General features: G+C 33.5%; 3 protein-coding genes across 3 annotated transcripts; 1 reads left to right on the top strand and 2 right to left on the bottom strand.

Moving 5' to 3' along the window:
• Positions 1–8,326: 8,326 nt before the first annotated feature.
• LOC129317780 (1-aminocyclopropane-1-carboxylate synthase CMA101-like) lies at positions 8,327–11,432 on the top strand. The gene is made up of 4 exons (XM_054962157.1): positions 8,327–8,473; positions 8,845–8,976; positions 10,102–10,262; positions 10,347–11,432. The coding sequence occupies exons 1-4, from the start codon at positions 8,327–8,329 to the stop codon at positions 11,302–11,304; spliced, it is 1,398 nt and encodes a 465-aa protein (XP_054818132.1). The 3' UTR covers positions 11,305–11,432.
• Positions 11,433–12,398: 966 nt separating this feature from the next.
• Positions 12,399–14,640, bottom strand: LOC129317781 (uncharacterized). Its single transcript, XM_054962158.1, has 3 exons — positions 14,542–14,640; positions 12,986–13,408; positions 12,399–12,878 (listed from the first exon to the last, which is right to left on the bottom strand). Exons 1-3 carry the CDS (start codon positions 14,587–14,589, stop codon positions 12,663–12,665), a joined length of 687 nt encoding a protein of 228 aa, XP_054818133.1. The 5' UTR covers positions 14,590–14,640; the 3' UTR covers positions 12,399–12,662.
• A 4,043-nt stretch (positions 14,641–18,683) lies between these two features.
• LOC129318827 (transcription factor MYB87-like) lies at positions 18,684–20,321 on the bottom strand. The gene is made up of 3 exons (XM_054963793.1): positions 20,026–20,321; positions 19,782–19,911; positions 18,684–19,682 (listed from the first exon to the last, which is right to left on the bottom strand). The coding sequence occupies exons 1-3, from the start codon at positions 20,159–20,161 to the stop codon at positions 18,944–18,946; spliced, it is 1,005 nt and encodes a 334-aa protein (XP_054819768.1). The 5' UTR covers positions 20,162–20,321; the 3' UTR covers positions 18,684–18,943.
• Between the last annotated feature and the right edge of the window lie 1,507 nt (positions 20,322–21,828).

The following is a 21,828-nucleotide window of genomic DNA, read 5'->3' as shown; positions in this document are numbered from 1 at the left end:
GGCTATGAGTGAAATTAACATGTAAATTAGTCATTCATAGCCATTCTCACCCTAATTTACAGTCAATTTATCTAATGAATCTCAATTAGTTCACTTAAACTTGTAACTAAAATTCAAGATATTAGAATCATCACAACTCGGAATGAGCCCCCTGTGACTCGTGACTCTAGTGCGCCTCTTCTAGTGATCCAAAACTTCATTTTCTACAACTTCAATGGCAAAAACTCAATAGACCAAGATGAGGCACATTCAAGCAGTGATCTTTCCCAAACAAGCAAGAATGAAAATCAAAACCCTACCAGTTTCATTTTCTGATTACAACCATGGACTCCGACGAATCCATTTTCCAAATCCAAAATCCACACGAACTTGCTTATCAATTTCTGAAATTTAACAAGGTTGGCCAAAAACAAGAACAGAACGAGTCCTAATAATTTTCCAGAAATAAAAACAAAGTTTCTCAATGTAGCAGGTGTCTTGACGAACCAGATTGGAAACTCAAATCGAAAAAACATATGTTCCAGTGATTTCAATAGTAGAGAAAATGAACAAGGACGAAACATAAGACAATGGCATCAAAATAGTGTTGAAAAAGAAAAATAATAATGATAATGATCTCATGATTACTTTTCTTTATAGGAAAAGCAAAAAAAAAAAAAAAAAGTCTTATTGAAGCGTTTAACACAAAGCAGATAGAGATCTGGAAAATAAAACAACTTAACATTTATTTTCATACCACTTTTGCAACTGTCATTTTTTTTTGTACACAACCGGGGTTGAATTTTCATGATATATGAGTTAATGTGATTTTTTTATAAATTTTTCATGAAGTATATCAATTAAAAACCATATCTCACATGGTATAAAGCCAAAAAAAAAATCATTAGAGTTTTTTATTTACTCATTACTTCTATTTCGCTTGAACTGCCGATATTATTGCACTTTAATCTGGGCGTACATAGGGTGTAGATACTAGGCAGTGATCTGATTAAATGGACTTAATGAGAAGCAAAATAAAAGTAGCACGAATTCAAGTATGAAATCAAGCCTCTGAAAACAAAATAATTAGATTTATCGAACTTGGTATTTTTATCCTATTCAAATTCAATTAATTTTGATTTGAATTAAATTAAATATATATTTTTTGCAGATTATATAGAATATTAATAAAAATGCACTCTACTATTCATAACTTATAATTATGATTATCACGTGAATGTGCTAAGTTAACCGTAACACGTGTATGTTGTTTTGAGTGGAGGCCGCGCCGTGAGAAGTGATTTGAAGGATAATGCACAAGTTACAATTGATGAAATGAAGGCTTAGACTTTGAATGAGTCAATCTAATGTAATTAGCCAGTGCAACTTTAACACGTTTACTCGAAAAAGCCATTTTTGTTTTCCATGCTATCGGAGATGTCACGTCCAATCGATATCACCCCCTTCTTTAAATTGTAAGCATGATGATTATGAAAAGAGATGGTTTTAAGACTTGTAATGTTCACGTTTTTTAAATTTCTGTAAGAAAATAATTTGTGCAGAAATATTTTTCCATTTTTGTCCAAAATTAACACCTAAAAATATTCCTAGCAACTAAAAACAAGGTTATCAAATTCATAAGTTTGAGTAAATTCATAACAGTAATGTAAATTCAGATATTAAACTCATAAAGAGTGTATTTTTATTAATAAATATTTATTAAAAATATACGGTTAAATAATTAAAATAAAAAATATAATCATAATTTAATTTAAATATACACACATATATACATATTTCAAATATAAATAATTTAAATCCATCTATATGTATAAAGTATCATACTTAACTAGAAATTTCAAATCAAGACAAATTATTTTTATCATTTCTTCTTTTCTTGTTTTATTAATATTAGTTTTTCTTTTTTGAGTTTTATTTTTCTTTTAATTGAATCACACCGCTTCTATAAAGCAAGTTGTACATAGTACATACCTAACTCACTCAATTCAGTAAAAAATCAACGAATTTAACAAGTTTAATTAAATTTGTATTTAGTTTGAGTTTATAAACAAATTGATGTGATTTTATATGTTATAAGTATAAAAATGGTAAATGCGAATCATATACTATAACAAATTTAACCGAGTTTGTATTTAATCTAAATTTATGAACGGGTTAATATAATTTTGTTGGCTAAAAATGTAAAAATAATAAATTTAAAAAGTCAACTTGAGAGATCTACAATAATGTTTGAAACACTTTAAAAATTATGTTTCTCCTTGAAAGTGATGGAATATATATTATTACTTCTTCCAGAAAAAATTGGCATAGTATGCCGTTAATATTCTAAATTGTTCAGTTTACAATATTAATAAATAAAAATAATCTTTTTGACGCCAAAAGTATAAACTTATAATTAACGTAAAATATTATAAAAGTAATTTCAATAGCAGTAATGATAATAATAACGGCGCGGGGAAAAATTGGGGTGTGATTCTATCACAAATCATAATACAGAGCCTGATGATTGTTGTAGATAGTGCTACTTGCTATTAGAGAAATTAAAATCCATCACTAATTATAGGTATTAGTGATAGAAATTTTGTAATAAAATAAAATCTATCACTAATTACATAAATTGGTGACAGATATATAATATCCTCATATTTTGGTCAAATTTTATAAATTTAGTGACCGATTTAAATCTGTCACTGAATCTTTTAATGACAAATTAGTGACAGATATTTTTAATTAAAAAATTACTAAAATGTGCTTAAATACTATATGAAAATAAAACATTTATAATATACATGGAGATAATTACATGAATAAAATCTTAAGAATTACCAAATTAAATAATTTCTTCTCTTATTGTGAGTAAAATATATAATACAAAATGATATATAAAAAATAAAAAATATTTTTCATTTTATTATGTAAATTTAAATATAAAAATAATTTTTTTATCATATAAAACTATTTTAATTATAACATAGATAATATATAATAATATAAACAAATATTAATTTTCATAAAATATATATTGATATTGAAAAATATATTCATTAACTAATATATACTAATTTATATATTTATGTGTTAATACGTATATATATATATATGTATAAATTACTATATATTATCAAAATATTTAAATAATAATAATATATTAAATATATTAAGTTAAATATATGTGTTTAATTATTTGTGTATTAAGAATGAAAAGTCATTGCAATTTAATTGGCAAAGAGTGTGGATGAAAATATAAAGACCTTGACTTCGAGATGAGATGATGTCACAAGCAAATAGAATTAAAATAAATTATTAACACAATGGTGACCATGATATGCGGTGATGTGGATAATGTGTGCTTGAGACATGGCATGAGGAGGTGACATGGTGATGTTAGCACTTGTACATTTTTTTTAATTATAAAATAAATTAATGACAAATATTTTTTATCATTAAATTAGTAACAGACTCATGTCTATTACTAAATTAGTGACGTTATATTTGTAATAGAAGTTAATAATAAATTTTACTCATTAGTGATAGACTTTTTATTTTTTCTAGTACTGACTTTGAGGTGGAATAAAAGCTTGCGGCTAACTCACATGCTGTGTAATCATAATAAAGTTTGTTATTAAATTCATACCCAAATTAAAACAAAAAAATCTTAACTAAATGGGAATACACATTGCAGATGTAAAAGCAGTTGCAACCCTACACACCTCCGTATAATTAAGATGCCAAAGCCTAAATAAAATCACGAGGGTAATTCATTTCTTTTTTGTTTTTTTAAGTATTCCATATACTAATATATATTGAGTTTAAATATTGGATTTCATGTCTGCATGGTCACTGAGACAACTTGTCATTAGTCAGTGATATCATAAATTTTGTGAGAGATTGAGGAAAAAACTAAAATTTTTTACATGTAAACAAATTTGAACCATATCTATAACTGCAACAAGATTATAAGAGGCTTTTAATTTTTTTTCACACACACAAAATTTTAGAAAAATGTATATAGCAAAGAGAAACAGGGAGGACAATTTTGGACAAAACAATCCCAGGTTTATACATAATCACAAAACGGTGCAACTATAATATATTCTCTTAAAAAATAATACATTTTTAATCAAATCTTATTTTTTAATAAAGTAGTTAATTTATTTTTAAATTAACATCATTTTTTATATTTATCCTTATTTAATGTGATATTTTTTTAAAGTAAATATAAAATGATTTATATATTGTAGACACTTTTAGAAAAACACATTAATTATATAAAAGATTAAAAATGTCTTAATTTTTTGGACGAAAGAGGGAGGAAGCATATTGTTTTGGGTTACAGGCTATTAGTATTATGTTTAATTTAATTTAATACTTCTGTTAAAAAATATAAGACATTTTTTGAGAAGTTGGATGTTAAAAATGTAAGGCATTTTTGGTCTTTTGAGATGTAGTAATTGCCTTTTTTTTAAACGTGCTCCAATTGATAATGATTTTTTATTTATTATAGAGTGTTTAATAAGGATAAATATGAAAAGATAGGATTAGTTTAAAAGCAAGTAACTACTTTATTGAGAGATGAAATTTGATTAAAAATAATTTATATTTTTAAAGTGAGGGAGTACTTGGTACGTATATGAATTTGATTATGGAGTTCAAACAGTTTCGTGTAAAAATAAAGGAATAAAGAAGGGGCTTGTGGTGAGGAGAAGAAAGTCAGAAAGCAACGGATGACCAAGAAGCGAGTAATTGTCGGCGTGAAGACATCGCCGAAGTAAACGAGAAGATTAAAGGAGTGTTAATTAAATTCAACACAACTCTTCCTCTGTAATTTTTTTTTTTAATTTTGTGTTTTTACTGTCCCACTCCCACACATGTTTCTTGAGGAGGCGTCCCCTCCTGCGTGTTTAAATTTTGCTTAAGTAAGCGCATACGCACATTCATGTTCTCTACTTTTTCCCGTCTTTTTTATTAGTCATGTTTTAAAAGATTTTTTTTGATGTCTTATATAAATTACTTTGCCTTGTCTTTTGTAACATTTAATGTACAATTTCAAAACTATCCTTTAAGAATTAAAAAAAATTGTACTATTTTAATTTTTTTAAAAATTCTTTCAAATAATTCCAGGGCAAGATTAAAAAGTGATTTATTTTTAAGATAATTTTATTACTTTAATTAACTCATTTTGATTTTTGTGAATTAGTTAGGAATGATTTATAAACAGGATTGGAGAGAATACTCTAAATCAAATTCCATGATTTCATATTATCTGATGTCTCTTCCAGAAATTAATATTACCGTCGCCCGGATTAGTTTATGAACATAACAATATATAATTAAACATCCACATCTCTGATAAATAATAATATCAAGTATCAACCTCGGATCTCAAAAATAGCGGTAGACATTAAACATAGAGTCTCACAGGAAGGGGCACGGCGATCATAACTGCTTTTTGTTTAAAAAATAAAAGGCAAAAACACAAATTTAATCATAGACTATTTTTTTAGAAACATTTGATAGTTTAAACTATTAAATAGTGTAAAATAAATCACGAACTCTAAAAAATAGAGTATTTAGTAGCTTGCCATTAACTTTTACCAATGGACGCTATGTGAGTTCCATAATGACATGTAGCACGACACATTAACATGGTAAATATATAAATTTAGCTACGAATTATTTGTTTAATGAGTACTAGGTAACCTCTACTATTAAAAAAAAAAGGATCTTCCAACACATTCCCCTCAATTTTGACCAAAAGTCGTTTAGTTTTATATTTATGAGACTCATAAAGTATTAATCTCTTCATTCTTCTTGCCTTTGTTCTTAATTTCAACTTGAGAAGGATGGGTTCAAAGAGTTTTTATTTGAAGACATTTACGAAGACAACATTAACAAATTAAAAGAAATAATTCGTAACTAAATTAAGTTAGAATCAAGCTTTTTTCATGTGTAATAAAATCAAACTTCTATTTCATTGACATTATTATTGTGAATGTATTTAAATAAGAACTCATTAAACCTCTTCTTCTAAAACTGACATTGCGAATGAAAACAAGAAGATTGGAGAGATTAATATTTTGTGAGTCTTATAAGTATAAAAATAAATGATATTTGATCAAATTTGAGGGAAAAGTGTTGGGTGATTTTTTTTTTATAATAGAGACTGCCCGGTACTTTTTAGAAAATAGTACATGACTAAATTTGTACATTTATCACGTTGATGTGTCGTGCCACATGTCATTGTGGGCCCACATAATATTCGTTAGTCGAAGTTAACGGCAGGCTACTGATGTTTTATTTTTAAAAGTTCGTAATTTAATTTGCACCATCTAATAATTTATACCATTAAATGCTCTTTAAAAAATAATATATTATTAAATTTGTTACTTTATCCGAAAATAAATGAGCTCTGAGCGCAACTTCAAACCTAGCCTTTGAAATTGGCTCTTTCTGTTTTGTGTTGTTTTTGGGAGGGGGTGGGGTGGTTGAGGGAAGGAGGAACGTAATCTTTGAGATTGAGTGGAGACCGGAAGACATTGAAGCATTTTAGATGCCGCCTTTCCCCAAAAAGTTTCCCCATCCTGCTATCTTCATTGTTTCCAAATTAAATTTTGGAATTATAAGTATCCTCTCTCTCACACAGCGCACATACGGGGTGGATAATTTTGAAATTTATAACCCGTAAATTTTATAAAGTATGTCTAATTAAAAAGAGAAATAGAATTTTATATTTTGTAAGAAAATAATAAAGTGAAAAAAATGCTAAAAAAAAGATTTCATAAAAATTCATAGATTCCAACTTGAGAGAATTTGTTTTCCCACGCACACAAGTAAACCTGCTTTCGACATTTGTCTGTTTAAACAAGGCATTGTTAATTATTTCGCACTTCTTAAAAAAATTAGTTGAAATCTCAATCTCTTAAAAAAGTTATATATCTTTTCAATTATATATATCATCATTAAACACCTTACATGAATAGTGTAATAATAATAATTAAAATTTTAATGTATTATCTTTTCAAAAAGAGCAATAAATGAAACAGATATAATAAAAAAATTATAAAACCTATCAAATATCCTATATTTTAAACCACATAATATTTTTAAAATATGCCCTATATTATAGTTTGGAGGAGGAAATATGGATTTTTGTAAAAGCAAAAAAATATAAAAAGGTTTACAAAGCGCGGATAATATACATGTGAAGTGGTCAACGGAAACGATACCGTGGTATAAAATATAAATGGCATGTATGCTCCGTATCAATCAATCAAATGCTACATAGAAATGTTGATATATGAGGTTTGTAAGAATCCGTTTCTGGAAATAACAAAAGCAAGGAAGCGAAGAAATGCGAGCCAGTGGCGTTGGTTGTATTTATATAAACCAAGGCACGCGGGAAGGAGGGTAATTAATACTCTGACCATAGATAATATATTCTAAAAATACCCTATTGGTCTAAAATATAAGGTATTTAATAAATTTAACATATCTCTCTTTTTTTTTTACTCCTTGCTTCATATTTATGTATTATGGATGTATTACTAAAAAAATTCAATGGCATAAATAGAAAGATGTAGATATTTTTTTAAAAATAAGGTTTCAACCAATATTTTTTATAAATTATGAATTAATTAACAATGATAAATATTGTGATTTGGAGGGAGTATTACTACATTTTGGAGGAGATGAAATACACACATATGCATATATAACTACTTCCTTCATCTTAAATTATAAAATATTTTTAGACAAAATTTTATAAATAAATAAATCTCATTAAATATAATTAATAAACATATTTTTTTAATAAAAATATATACTTTTAAAAATATTCTTCATTTAATGTATTAAGATCGAAACTAAATAAAGAAAAAAAAGGTAATATTGAAATAAATTTATTTAATGAAATTTCAATATCTCAAAAAATCTTATATTTCATTAAGTTAATTTTTTTTAAAAATATTTTATAATTTGAGATAAAATGAGCATAAATCATATCATGCTTAGAGAAAATGAAAGAAAAAGGCGAAGTGGAAAAAACTTAAGGTTATTGGTCAACAGAATTCAGTGAGGATATTCATATTGTCGGGCCTCTGTCCCTCTTGCAATATTATCTTCCTGGGAACTCCATCATTCATTCCATCCCTCCTTATAAATATGCAGCCCTAGCAACCCCTGCTTTTCACCACCTATCCCCTTCACAAAAGCCCTTGAACACCCCCCTTTTCTCTCTAGCATCTATCAGTCAATCTGATATAGTTTTCCAAGCTAGCTAGTCTCCCTTAGTATGTTGCCTGAGCAGAAAAAGGAGGTAGAGAGTTGCATGAAAATGGCGTCTATAAAAGCTAGTCAAGACTGTCACGGCCAAGACTCACCCTATTTTCTGGGGTGGGAGGAGTACGAGAAGAATCCTTATCACCCCATCGGAAATCCTTCCGGAATCATTCAGATGGGACTCGCAGAGAATCAGGTTTGCTCGTTTATTCGTCAACGCACAACACCTATAGCTAGCCTGTTTCTCATGTTCTTTTTTCCCATTATTTATCATTATCATTATTATTTTGTGTGCACCCAAATGCATCGCCCGTTTTTCCTTTACATAGAAAAGGAATCCAAACCAATCCCCCTTTCTGGGGGCACAGATATAAAGGTTGCGGGAGAATATTGTGGACATTCTTAGGAACCTGACAATTCTTGTTCGAATTGATCACCAAGCACTAAGTGCTCGCGCGCGCGCGCGCATGTGCTTACTTTTATTGCCTAGCGAATGAAATGAATCCTGCGTACTTAAGGTATTTGTTTGTAGCCCCACGGGCTGACATGTTTGAAATGATGGATCAGTTGTCGTTCGACATAGTTGAGGCATGGCTGGAGAGAAATCCGGAGACACTTGGGTTGAAGAAAGATGGAGTATCGGCCTTCAGAGAACTTGCCCTCTTCCAGGATTATCATGGCTTACCCTCTTTCAAAGACGTACGCTATTTTCTCACTTCTCACCCACTTATACTCATACTGTATAAACAGAACGTAAATTGTCCATACACAGGTACTGATTTTGGCATGTTAATAGTAAGTACGATTATGATCAACTATATTTGTCATGCTTTTTTGCTTGTCCTAGAGTGCGCGCGTTACTCATATCTCGTCATGAATCTGTGCACTATACAACTAAACACGTATTTAACGTACGGTGGTGGTTATACGTAGTGAAGTCCGTTGACAGGTGTCACGCAGGCAACGACAGGACGGATATTAAACTTAACAAGAAGTTTATGTTCAAAGTTTAATTACGAACACAATGTAGTTTTTAATTAAAAGTTTATGATTTATAAAATATCTTCTTGATTAATACGTTTTGTCAGAAGTTCAGAAATATTATCAATTTATTCTTTGACCTGACTGAAATATTTGTTTCATATGTTAATTTCTTGTTATCGCATGCATGCCAACCAATATTATTATAGTATATATCCCAAAGAAATTAAATTGATACCGAGTACGAACATCCCATTACGTAGTCTAATAATTAATTTTAGTGCCATGACGCGGTTTTGCTTCTTTATCCTCTTAAGTCTTATCTACAACTAAAAGCAGAAAGACCCTGTTTAATGTAGACTTTAGACTTGACCTGCTTGCATGCAACACACATCGTCACCCTGTTTTAGTTTTATCTAATCGTTGATATTTAAAATCTTGACAAACACAAAAAAATTGAAGCAAAACAAACATTCTGAAAAAACGGACAGAAGCTTCAAAGACACGAAATACAAAAATGCTTTTGCCCTTTTTTTTTTGGTTGAAAAAATAGCAATGACCTCATTATAAAATTTATATCAATCAAGAATAAGTCATTATTAAAACTCAAATAGAAAATAAACCCAAATGAATTATCATTAATTTAAAATTAGTTGTTATTAAAATCTGAATATATATTTGTTAATAAAATACTAATTCAAATCGATAAGTATTCATTGAAGTTTTAACAACAATTAATTATTAATTAATATAAATTTTATATAAAAATCTTTGATTACTAATTTTTTTTTGGCTTGGTGCTTTTGCCCATTTTTAATTATCAGTATATGTGTGCATAAGCAGGCACTGGTGAAATTCTTGGCAAAAATAAGAGGGAACAGAGTAAAATTTGGTTCAGGCAGACTCGTCCTCACTGCGGGTGCTACATCCGCCAATGAGATTCTCATGTTCTGCCTTGCTGACCCAGGCGAAGCTTTTCTTCTTCCCACTCCCTACTACCCTGCGTATGTTTTTCTTTAGATGAATCAGTTATTTAATTATTACTTGAAAAGAGATCAGTAATTCATTAACTTGTGCATGTTTTTCAGATTTGATAGAGATCTAAAGTGGAGGACTGGGGTCGAAATAGTTCCCATACATTGCTCAAGCTCAAATGGGTTCAGAATAACTCCCACTGCCCTGGAGCAAGCCTATGAACAAGCCCGATCGCGGAATCTAAACGTTAAAGGGGTCTTAGTTACTAACCCCTCCAATCCTCTGGGCATAACCTTGAGCAGAACAGAGCTGAACCTTCTCCTGGATTTCGCCATCGAGAAGAAGGTTCATATCATAAGCGACGAAATTTATTCGGGCACAGTCTTCGACTCTCCCAGATTCATAAGCATCATGGAAGTGGCGAATGAAAAGACCATTGACGACGATGGGGTGTGGAGCCGCGTTCACGTCGTTTATAGCCTGTCAAAGGACCTTGGCCTGCCAGGATTTCGAGTAGGCATGATCTACTCAAATAGCCACGTGGTGGTGGCCGCAGCCACAAAAATGTCAAGCTTCGGACTGGTGTCCTCGCAAACTCAGTACCTGCTGGCGAACTTACTCTCCGACGATAGTTTCACAGAGGAATACATGAAGGAGACTCAGAGGAGACTGAAAAAGCGAAGGGAGATGCTGGTTTCTGGGTTGACAAAAGCAGGGATTAGGTGTCTGAAGAGCAACGCTGGGCTGTTCTGCTGGGTGGACATGAGGCATCTGTTATGGTCAGACAGTTTTGAAGCAGAGAAGGAGCTTTGGAAGAGGATTCTTATGGAGGTTGGCCTGAACATATCTCCGGGTTCATCGTGCCACTGCTCTGAACCGGGCTGGTTCAGGGTTTGCTTTGCCGATATGTCTGAGAACACATTACAAGTTGCAATGCGACGATTGAAGGTGTTTGCTGCTTCAATAGTGTCTGCTTCTGGTAGTAGAATCAGTAATTCCGAGAGGTCACTCGGCAGGTGGGTTTCCCAGTTATCACCATCCTGTGACTGGGAAGCTGACACTTATTTCTGAGTTCTGACTGTGTTGTTCTGGAAACGAAGAAGCGGGAAGCTCGTTGCCCTCCAGCAAATTTGCAGTTTGCTTCGTTGCTTCTAAGGGTTGTGATGCTTAGCTTTGTGCCTGCTTATTACGGTTTTCGATCGTTCCCCTATTATATATATATATATAACGAGATTAAAATAAAGAGATTCTTAGAGATGATTGACTAATTGTAATTTTCAAATAATTTACCTTATAATTTCTGTAACTAGAATTATGAACAAATTTTCGCCGGAAAAAAAAACAAAAAAAGGCTGTGCCCATGCATAGTCACGGCTGGAGGTTGGGGACGAGACAATTGCATTGGACTCCACAAATGACATCGTGGGTACTCGTGCAGCCCCAACCATTCCTCATGGTAGCTGCGTTCTGTCCCCCCACCCCCCCCCCCCCCGGCGCCCTGGGTCTCTCCGTTAATCATCCCACAAACCTTCCCCATATTAATAAACCACATTCAACTTTCTCAAATATCCTAACAAATTACTAGCTACTGGAGTCCTTCCACCTATTATTCCAAATCAAATGTGAGATGCAAGTAAACGATTTGATTACATAATGAATCAACTTGTACTTTTCAGTTCGTGTATAAATCAGCATTCGGCATCCGATTTCAAATTAAGTTAACCTCTTTATTTCTTAAATTACAGTGAATTCAAGTATTCAACTGTTGTCATCGCCCAACAAAATGCAGCACTATAATCCCCAACATTGAGATCAGTGAAAACAACGGGAAGCTATGCCTATTATTTCAAGTGTTGAAAGAGCTCAAAAGTAGCACTGTAATCCTCCCCCATGTTGTGAAGTCTAACTTTTCTTGATAACTATATTGATATTTTCTTAGATTTCATTAACTACTATGTTAAATTCACAGTACTTTAACAAATAGAATGTGCTAATTTCATCAAGACAAAAAAATATTCATACATGGCCATTAACGTCTTTTGGGTAGGATTTTTTTTGGGGTGGGGGGGGGGATGGGTTGCCATGGTTAACCTTCATTACCCCACTCAACTTACAGTCCTACACGTTACTGGTATGGTAAAATTGACTCAATGGCAAGGGAAGAATAATGTTAAATTCCCTGGGCGCATGCCGGATACAAAATTTGCCAACATTAACAAGTGAGGTTATTGAAGTGGCTAATCGTAAGGGGGCCAAATTCTGAGCTATGTAGGCAGGGCAGCTGAAACAGGCACAAATCTTGACGGATCGCATGGGTAAGATATAATGGAAAGATAGTACCCATGATGCAATCTGTACAAATACGAGCTCAAAAATTGTACAAATACAAGTACGCATGGGTAAGATATAATGGAAAGATATCGTGTGATTCATGAAGCCTCCGCAGCAGAGGAGGAAAAAGTACCCTCCTCTTGATCCTTTGTGGTTTCCCTCCAACTTTTCCAATACCACAGTGCCTGCATCAGCCCACCATTTGCTACATGCAAAAGAAAAACTCGAGCTTGTATTCCAAAAAATGCTGAGATGATCTTAACAAGCACAAAGAAGCAATATATCCCCAAAACTTGTTGGTTCAAACCTTTATCCTGTCAAGCATCAAGCCAAACCCAATAAAAAAAAAAACTGAATTATAGCAAGTAAAGCAACTGAAAAACTACGAGAATTAACAATAAGAAAAAGATTAAAGATATACCTTGGAGGTATGAAACAATTCTTGCGATGTCTCCTTCAAAAAGTCAGCCGTCAGGCAGCCAACCAAGAGGCCTGTGGGAATCACTAGCTCACGATTTATAAATAATGTATATACAATGTCTGATATAGAGCTAAAGACAAAAAATAAAACAAGGGACCACTTCAACGCCTCTCTTGCTAGAGAAATCAGCCTATCTACAAGTTTATGCTCGGCTTTACTCCAAGGAAATTCTTGAACTGAGATTGGCAACATTTCTCTAAGCTTCTCCTTCATGTTTCCAATCTGCATCTTAACCTCATCAGGTTCATTATGATCGGCCATTGAGATCTTCATGAAACTAGCTCTGGTATCAAGCGTTTGCTGGGAAAGATGTATTGCTGAGCACCTTGGGAGTTGACAGGGTTGGCCTAGAAACAACTTCATCTATTCAAAGTACAAAAAGATATTGCTAAGAAAGAATGAACGGTAAGATATTCATTTTGGTTGACGGTTTACATTGTCTAAAATCATAATTACGAAAACTACAGCTTAAGTGGCATCCAATACACGTGCATCGTGCATAGAAAAAAAATAAAATATGTAATAAAGATGAAAAATACAAACTCAAACCTATTTTTCTTTGGCATGCCACACGGATGTCCACTGTAGTTTTAGAAAGGAATCTTATCAGGGATTGACAGAACAAAATGGCTTATTTTCTTCCTCCCTTGACATTGTATCAAGTATGAGATCAATTTATGCAAATTATTAAAAGTGGCTAACATGGTTTAATGCTGCAAAAAGTGGGAAATGCACGATAAAGGGATGGAATTAGTCTGAAAGAATTCAGCCTCATTTTGGTGACTTCTGACGATTAAAGAGAGAGGCAGGAAAGGAGGAGGTAATTTATAACTTCCGACTCTAAGGCAAGCTATAAGTAAAAGAGGGAGAAGGGGAAACTGTTCCAACTCCGTTTTCTAAAACTTTGGGCCTTCCAAAGAAGGAAGCTATAAGCTATTTCCTTTCCATCCTCTTCCTTACCTCTCATCCAAACGCAAATGCAACATTCCTTACTGAACATCTAAGAAAAACCGAAAAAAGAAACGAAAAAGAGAACCCCAGAGTAGAAAATGATTCTCTAAGTCGATCTTAATTTCCAAATTACCAGTAAATTATAGCGAGTAAAAGCCATGTTGCTGAAACAGAACTAAACTCCTTATTTAAGCAACAACGGTAAACAGGGCTACATACTTCAACTAACAAGAGCAATGTAGCCCATGAACTCGTCGAAATCTCAGGTTCTAGCCGGGAAATCACAATAACAGACGAAACGTAAGTATTTGATTGAGAATTGGTCGCGTTTGCTTTATGGAGAAACTTGTAGTTATTTAATGGAATTTCACGAGAGGGAAACAATGACATTGAAGTTCCGGGGACGTTAAATCTAAATTCCTATCTTTCCGCCTCCAGAAGACGATGCTTTGTGCATTTCATATTAGTCAAAGAAAATAAAAGCTTAAACGATGTAAGCTGCTGGAGAAAGAAAACGACGTAGAAATTTGCAACTGCAAGCATACCCGAAACTTTGGGGCTGAAGAAATTGGAATCGAAGGCAGAAGCGCCATTGACACGAAGGCTTCAATAGTTGACTTGCGACTGGCAATATCTTCAACCTCTCACCCACCTGCCATGTCTTCCTTTCTCTAGGGTTTAACGGACCCACAGTGATGGGCCTGATAAAATGGGCCTATCTTTTCACAATGGGCCTTACTTTTCTTTTGATGCAACCATTCGGCCCAATAAAATAACAGGCCTCGTATCTTTGTTCTTTTCAGAAATGGAGCTAAACACGGACTTTGTTTTTCGGCCCAAGCCGAGACATTGCATTGGGGAAAAAAAAATTGAACACCGCTGATTTTTTTTTTTAACTATTATTAGTTAGGCGAATTATTTACAAGGTAAAAAAACACCGAATCATTTACAAAGAATATTTGTGGGGCCATCAAATGTAAAGCATTTAAAATTTAAAACAAATTAGTCAGGCGATGTCTAGGGAATATTTGATGTTAGTGAGTATCATAATCAGTTGATAAACAAATAACGCTATTCCAATTAGCTAATGCATAGGGATTTGGTTAGGATCTGCGGATAGAGAGGGATTAGTAATAATAATAATAATAATAATACCATTATTATATTTACAAAAACAACACAAGTCGTCGTTTGGCTATTGTCAGGATTAAGGCGAGCCCTGGCTATAGGACCTTCAATCACGGACATGCGTTGGTTGGTATTATTAAATATTATCCATCGACATTCATGTGACAATTGACAGAATTATATAAATTGTATTCGCTAACTCACAATTGTTAAGTTTCAAAAATCTTGGTTCTACCTTGCAGGATTCTTCTCCTGCGTTTCTTTCTGTGTGGGGGATATTCCCTTGCACTTTACAGGGCGATATTAGGCTTCAATGTCCTCTGATCTCGCATGCTACTTATTAATCAATTTTTAAGTAATTAAAAGTGCTGTTACTAGTGGCGCTAGCTTCATGAAAAACCCACGGCAGTGTAGCGTCGTCCTGAGGATTAAGATGGCAACAGGCTTGTGTTTGAAACCCCGAAATCAGAGAGCGTGAGATTTGAATAAATATATTGACATCTTTAATTTGGCGCAGTTACTATATAATTGAGAGACTTGCAAAAGAATAAGCTAATGGCCCTTAGTTTGAAACTACTGTTATTAAGCATATACAACTACTATAATTTCAATCTGTATCAAGTGTCAACCAAGTTTAACAAATTATGACCAAGGCTCACCGCAGAATCCATAGTCAACAAATAAAGGATTCATCTAATTAAATTAGTGGTACAACTGTAATCAATCACTTCTTTGACCGTTTGAGCAAATTAACGAAGAAGTAAGAATTGGGAGGTCTACATACGGATGCGGTGAATGATGATGTAAAGCTATATATAGCATCCCTAATTAGTGCTTTCTTCTTGTCTTTGTTTTTCACACTATGATTTGCAGACTAACTAGGCATTAGACCAGAACAGACCCCATATATAGTCAGTCATCTATAGGACGGCCAGTGAGAAGAAACTATATGCTTCGACGAATAATAACACGCACTCTTATTGATTTCTACCGAACAGCTTATCTAAAGCAATCAGCTAGCACTCAACGTTGAGGTACCTGTGACGATGAGGCAAGCATTTTTCAAACAGTTGGTTTTCAATCAATATCACAGACGAAAACAAGGCGTTTGTGGTATATATGGTTGTTTGATTAATTACTACTCCTTTGACTTTTAACCATTTATAATGCGCTGAACTCACTTATCCTTCCATCTTTCACGAAGCAGAAATTTTCATTAAATGATGGATCTTTCGTTGAATTGTTTGTTTAGTGAAGAGGATACCAGTTCTGAGTCAAATATAGTAGGCATGCATCTTAACAACAAAGTTGATTATTAAGTCTCAGATACATCCAATACATGACATGTCCAGCTGTTAATTGTTTCAAGAAAAAGTGGACCAGAGAATTCTTCTTCTTCTCACTCTTCTTAGTCAGCACAACCAATTTCGTAGACTTGAAGAACATGCATAAATAGGACATGGAATCCAATGCGAAACAGTGCAATATGTTTAAAGCAGTTATATATAGTTCAGTGCTGGTTTCTGTTACGTTGCTTGCCCGGTAAAATAATTACTGAACATGTAAATAAAACTTGAACATGTTGGATAAAAGGCGGGAAGATATAACTTAATTAGTTAATTAGGGCTTTGATGGAGAGCGTATAATAAAAGAGTACTTCTCTTCTTAGAGGGTAAAAGGAAGAGATTACTTCTCTAAATTCCTCGATTTGGCCACATTTGTAACCATATGCATTTCAATTTTGCAGACAGCTTTTAGCTAAGGCGAGCTCGTCTTGAACATAAACTACCTAGCCAGCAATTTAATATTTATTACCGCGTTAATTTAGAAAATATTTAAAGAGAACAGACATATTTACTATATGTGATCCTCGTGGTGTAGATCTCTCGTAGGTAATTGTGGTTCACTGACCTCTAATCATGTTGGATTGAGATTGTGAAATGCATGATTGTATACTTTTTGACCCCGGGGACCATCAATCTTTACTGTTTGACGAAAGCCTATAATAGGACTCAACTATATATAATAGTTAATATAGGAAATCTCTGTGGAGTGATAAGGGGAGGTAATGGAAAATTTAAGAAATAGCAGAGAAACTGAAACAAAGGACAGTCTTAAATCTAATCTATATATGGTCCATCTGTGCATAAATATTGAGTCTGGATGAGAAAACGAAACAAAAACAGAAACAGATCCAATGACTCTTGACATCCGATGCACGCCCCCGCCCCCCAACAAAAAAAGAAAAGAAAAGAAACAAAAAAAAGTTTGAGAAATGACTTCTTCTGTTATTGGCTCTCTTCAACATAAAATAGTTCTTATTATGAGATCATTTAAAAATCAGTGAGTCTCGTCTCTCCTAATTAAAACATACGCTCTCTATGATAATATCTTATATATTTTGTACCATAGTAAAGAAAATTTGATAAATCATTGTTTCGTGTGTAATTTCTCTACTCTCGCCTACTACTGCTAAACATTATGATCTTGACACTTCAAGTTCTGCAAACTAACTGTGAGTATGAAGACGAAGAACTTCAAGTTAAATGGAGACCAAGAGCAACCAGGTTAGTAAATTCAATGTGACATATATCAAAGAACAAACTTATTTCAGTTTCCTTCTGAAGACACTGGCGCATGAATAGAACAGAGATTACGTCACACGCATAAATTCTACTTATTTGATGCCCAAGAATGACTCAAATGTGGCTTAAATTGAAATATGATCATAATCTTCATGTGCGCTATACAAGAAGTGTCATGGGTTCATTCTTTTCCCAGAGGAATATAGATATAAAGTTATGGCTAGAGCTCAACTGGCAAGGATGCATGCAAACCCGTTTTCTTTTTGTCTCCTCGGAACACCAAAATGCACAGCTCCAACTGCCTTATTCTCCCCAACTTTTTTAACCTTAAGCGATGAAGATGCAGTGAGATTGTTCATAGCACCTCCACCTCCATCAAGTGTGGACTTACTTTTGGGAGGTCAAATATTTTGTTTCAAGATGACGAAGACGAGGATTAAGGGATATTTAATTTTGTATTTGTAATTTGAATTCTAGAAAATTTATATTTCGTCCTTTAAATTTTGGTTTTGTATTATTCATAATTTGGACTTTAAAATATTTCAATTTGATCCTTTAAAGCTTGAATTTGTATTATATATGCAAATTGAATTTTAGAAAATTAGTTTTAATCCTTTGGAGTTTAATTTGGTTATGTATTGTGATAATGAGAAACTTAAATTTTATAACAAAGTGAATTTATATTTTTTATAATTTATATAGTTTCAAGATTTTGTATGAAAAAATCACACGCACGAAAGTACATGTGCGCGCGCGCTTGTGTTTATTGTACCAACTTTACACGAAAATTGAAGCAACTATCCCCACAAATCTGCTGTATCCAGTCTGGAATAAATGTGGCCACCCCTAGTGCCCCCTTCCTTGAATGCTTATCTAGACTTTTCCCATCTATACATAATCAGTGACTCACATTCATTAAGATGAACTGATTAATTTGTACCTAGAAACTCGTGTCTCATGCATATGCAAATCTCTTCAGAACATGAACAATATTTCAATGATATAACTAAAAATTACAGGCAAATACACGAGGTAGTCAGATAAACTGAAGTGTCAGCAAAGAAACAATCGTGGAACAGCCAGAGAGCAGACATGTACGGCCAGCTATATGTACATAAATAGCTAGCTGAAGATATAACTATATGAAGGAAACCAGTAGGTGATGACTCCTCTAATTTGCTACGTACCAATGGCTAGTTATTAAAGCATAGTGAGACAATGTACACAATTCTAGCTAGTGGGCGCCTGGATAAGTCAACTCCTGGAAAGCAAATTCCTGAGGTGGCGGCATACATTGGTCATAATCGGAAGCAAGTAAAGGAGGACAAACTATGGTGCTGGTGTCACACGAGCTGGAAGGGTCTATCTTACCATCATGATTGATCATGTATAAGTATTCCAGCCCATCAAGTGCAGGTGGATAAGACACGGACATTTCCTCCTGTGCTTGGGTGAGAGCGCTGCCTCCTTGCATCAAGTTATCGAGTCCAGAGTCGTAATGGAAATGAGGTAATTGTAGTTGGTTGTTGTTCACAGAACTTGCAGAAACAGAAGAAACTTGATAAATTGGCGACTGTTCGGAGGGAGTAGCATCTGGTAATTGAAAATTGAGCCCATCAGGCTGATCAGAAAACGCTCCTCCCAGCTTGATGAGTTTGAGAAGTCTTCTAATGGAATCTTGGTCGTTGAAACCCGGGGCTTGGTCTGAGCATGGCAAGGTTGGTAGAACAGGCATCATCATCATCTGTGGGTGAGCCCAATACTGACGTTGAGCCTGAACTTGACCACTGTTTTCGGGAAGGAGTGATGAATCTCCGACAATAGTCTTATTCATTCCCTGCTTGCTCTTTCCCCGACAGCGTGCTTGTTCTTTACGGTGCTTTCCCAGAAGCTTCTTCTTCAACCTGGTGTTCCAGTAGTTCTTTATATCATTATCTGTTCTTCCTGGCAATTGAGCAGCAATCACCGACCACCTGCCAGTTCACCCAACCAAACCGAACCAAAATCATTAGCTGGTGAATAGACAAGAATAGGTAATACTAGGTACAGCGGTGAGTTAGATATGACTGAACCTGCTTCCAATGCTAACGTAGAGGCTGCAGATGATGTTGTCTTCTTCTTCGGAGAAACCCCCGTGCTTGATATTGGGGCGAAGGTAGTTCAGCCACCTTAGACGGCAACTTTTCCCACATCTCTTCAGCCCTGATTCACAAATCAAACAAGCTTCCTACAATTTTCTTTCAAACATTTCTAGGCTAGCTAAATACATAAAACCTAAACCACTTGGCGTGTGTAATTAATTTAATCAATTTTTACCGATCTTCTGCGGCAAAGCGATCCAGTTACCGCCGGTGCCGTGCTGTTCAATATAGGATTTGAGCTTCGCATCTTCTTCTGGGGACCAAGGGCCTCTCTTCACGTTGGCTTTGTCGCAGCAAGGAGCTCTTCCCATGTTGATGACTTGAGTCTTGATGTGCAGTGTTCAGAGCTTGTTTGGACTCGGAGTACCTCTTCTCTCTTTACAACCCCGAGTCAGAATGACAAGAGATTTATTAATAATAAAAGTGGGAGGAGATAAACATGATTTTTATACAAAACCGTCTCGTTATTATTAAATTCAATAGGTGTGGCACACAGGAGGCTAATGGTACTGAAAATTCTTAAAATTTAGCACTGCCAGAACAGGAGAATAAGCTTTGTTCTCTTGTCTTTCTTAAACCCGGAATCAAGTTGCATAAAATATTTTTTAATTATTTTTATATGAATTAAAATTTATAATAAAAATTATTTTTGATTATTCATTCATTTATTTTTTCTTTAGCACAAGTTGAACATCTGACACCATTAACCGCATTAATTTAATTAGTACCATTTTATTGCTCAACTCTAGCAGATTTAATTTGTTTACACTCTGAGTTTTAAATAGCTTTTCCCAATATCAATTATTCTGTTAGCATATCACTCCTTTCGTCTTAAATTATAAGACACTTTTATATAAAAACTCACATATTAATAAAACTCATTAAATACACTTTACAAACTTACTTTTTTAAGACAAAAATATAAATTTTTAAAAATACCCTTTATTTAATAATCCATTGATAAAAGAATATTGAAGAGAGATAATATATGAAAAGTGTAATATTAAAAAAGTATCATTAATAAAATCTTATTTTTATCATGATATCTTATATTTTGAGACACTAAATTTTTTCTAAAAGTGTCTTATAATTTGAGATAGAGTGAGTAATACATATCAATTATTATCTCAGATTGATTCTATCATTAATTTTAGATTAATGGTGCATATATTAAGGATTTGCATCTGCATTATTTCCAGTCTCAGTCATTTGAACTACAAACCCTAGTTCGGTGCACTTTGGCGAGTAGAGATAATCGATCGGATGCATGTTGCTAACCCTAGTTGACCCTCTTTAGCAGTACTCTAGCTTGGACTGTAACCCGATCGAAATATTTGTCAATGATCATTGTTGGTACCACTAATTGGTAGGCCGTTTAATTTCCTTCCGATGTTCAAACCATATCTTTTTGAAACTCCAAATCGACGATCAATAATAGACGTGAAATAGAACAAATAAAAACAATGAGTGATAATACGAAAATAAAATTAATGTAAGAAACGCATTATTAGTTTATTACAATTGCAATAGAGGAAGGAGAATAAGACAAGGCATGTAGTCTAAGAATTGAGAGACAAAGAAAGATAATTTGACGGTAAATTTTGCGGGGTCAATAATTCGACCAATCAAACCTCATCCAAGTGGAAGAAAAACCCACGATGTTGAAATTAATAATCAAATGAGGTCAAATCCATCTCATTATGATTGGAAACATTTGGTTTCAGTTGAAAGAGTTATAGACTTTCTAGAAGCAGAGCAAGAAAAGGAAGAAAGGCAGTGGAAAATATGTGGGATATATTTTCCTTTTTGGTTGGTGAGCAAACGAGGAACAAGATAATAATTACTGACCAGTGAGCCAGCACTATAATACTCTATATAAAGGTTTACAGAACAATGAGTAGTCAGATTTCACATTGCTTCTTAAAGGAGAGCTTCCAAAGTCAAAGACAGGTTGAATCAAAAAGTCACGAGAAGGTGT

Source organism: Prosopis cineraria, unplaced genomic scaffold (assembly GCF_029017545.1).
Source record: "Prosopis cineraria cultivar Desert tree isolate PC_DT_omini unplaced genomic scaffold, ASM2901754v1 PC8, whole genome shotgun sequence".
Taxonomy (NCBI): Eukaryota; Viridiplantae; Streptophyta; class Magnoliopsida; order Fabales; family Fabaceae; genus Prosopis; species Prosopis cineraria.
The sequence above is the reverse complement of the archived record's forward strand: the minus strand, read 5'-3'. Positions and strand labels throughout refer to the sequence as shown.

Bases quoted from the DNA above. Each gene is read 5' to 3' on its own strand.
- LOC129317780 (XM_054962157.1), top strand. From the start codon at position 8,327: ATGAAAATGGCGTCTATAAAAGCTAGTCAAGACTGTCACGGCCAAGAC. The intron at 8,474-8,844 runs GTTTGCTCGTTT...ATGATGGATCAG, and splicing joins TGGGACTCGCAGAGAATCAG to TTGTCGTTCGACATAGTTGA. The intron at 8,977-10,101 runs GTACGCTATTTT...GTGCATAAGCAG, and splicing joins GCTTACCCTCTTTCAAAGAC to GCACTGGTGAAATTCTTGGC.
- LOC129317781 (XM_054962158.1), bottom strand. From the start codon at position 14,589: ATGGCGCTTCTGCCTTCGATTCCAATTTCTTCAGCCCCAAAGTTTCGG. The intron at 13,409-14,541 runs GTATGCTTGCAG...TACTTTGAATAG, and splicing joins CTTCAGCCCCAAAGTTTCGG to ATGAAGTTGTTTCTAGGCCA. The intron at 12,879-12,985 runs GTATATCTTTAA...GATGCTTGACAG, and splicing joins AATTGTTTCATACCTCCAAG to GATAAAGGTTTGAACCAACA.
- LOC129318827 (XM_054963793.1), bottom strand. From the start codon at position 20,161: ATGGGAAGAGCTCCTTGCTGCGACAAAGCCAACGTGAAGAGAGGCCCT. The intron at 19,912-20,025 runs GTAAAAATTGAT...TTTGTGAATCAG, and splicing joins CGCTTTGCCGCAGAAGATCG to GGCTGAAGAGATGTGGGAAA. The intron at 19,683-19,781 runs GTTCAGTCATAT...GTGAACTGGCAG, and splicing joins TACGTTAGCATTGGAAGCAG to GTGGTCGGTGATTGCTGCTC.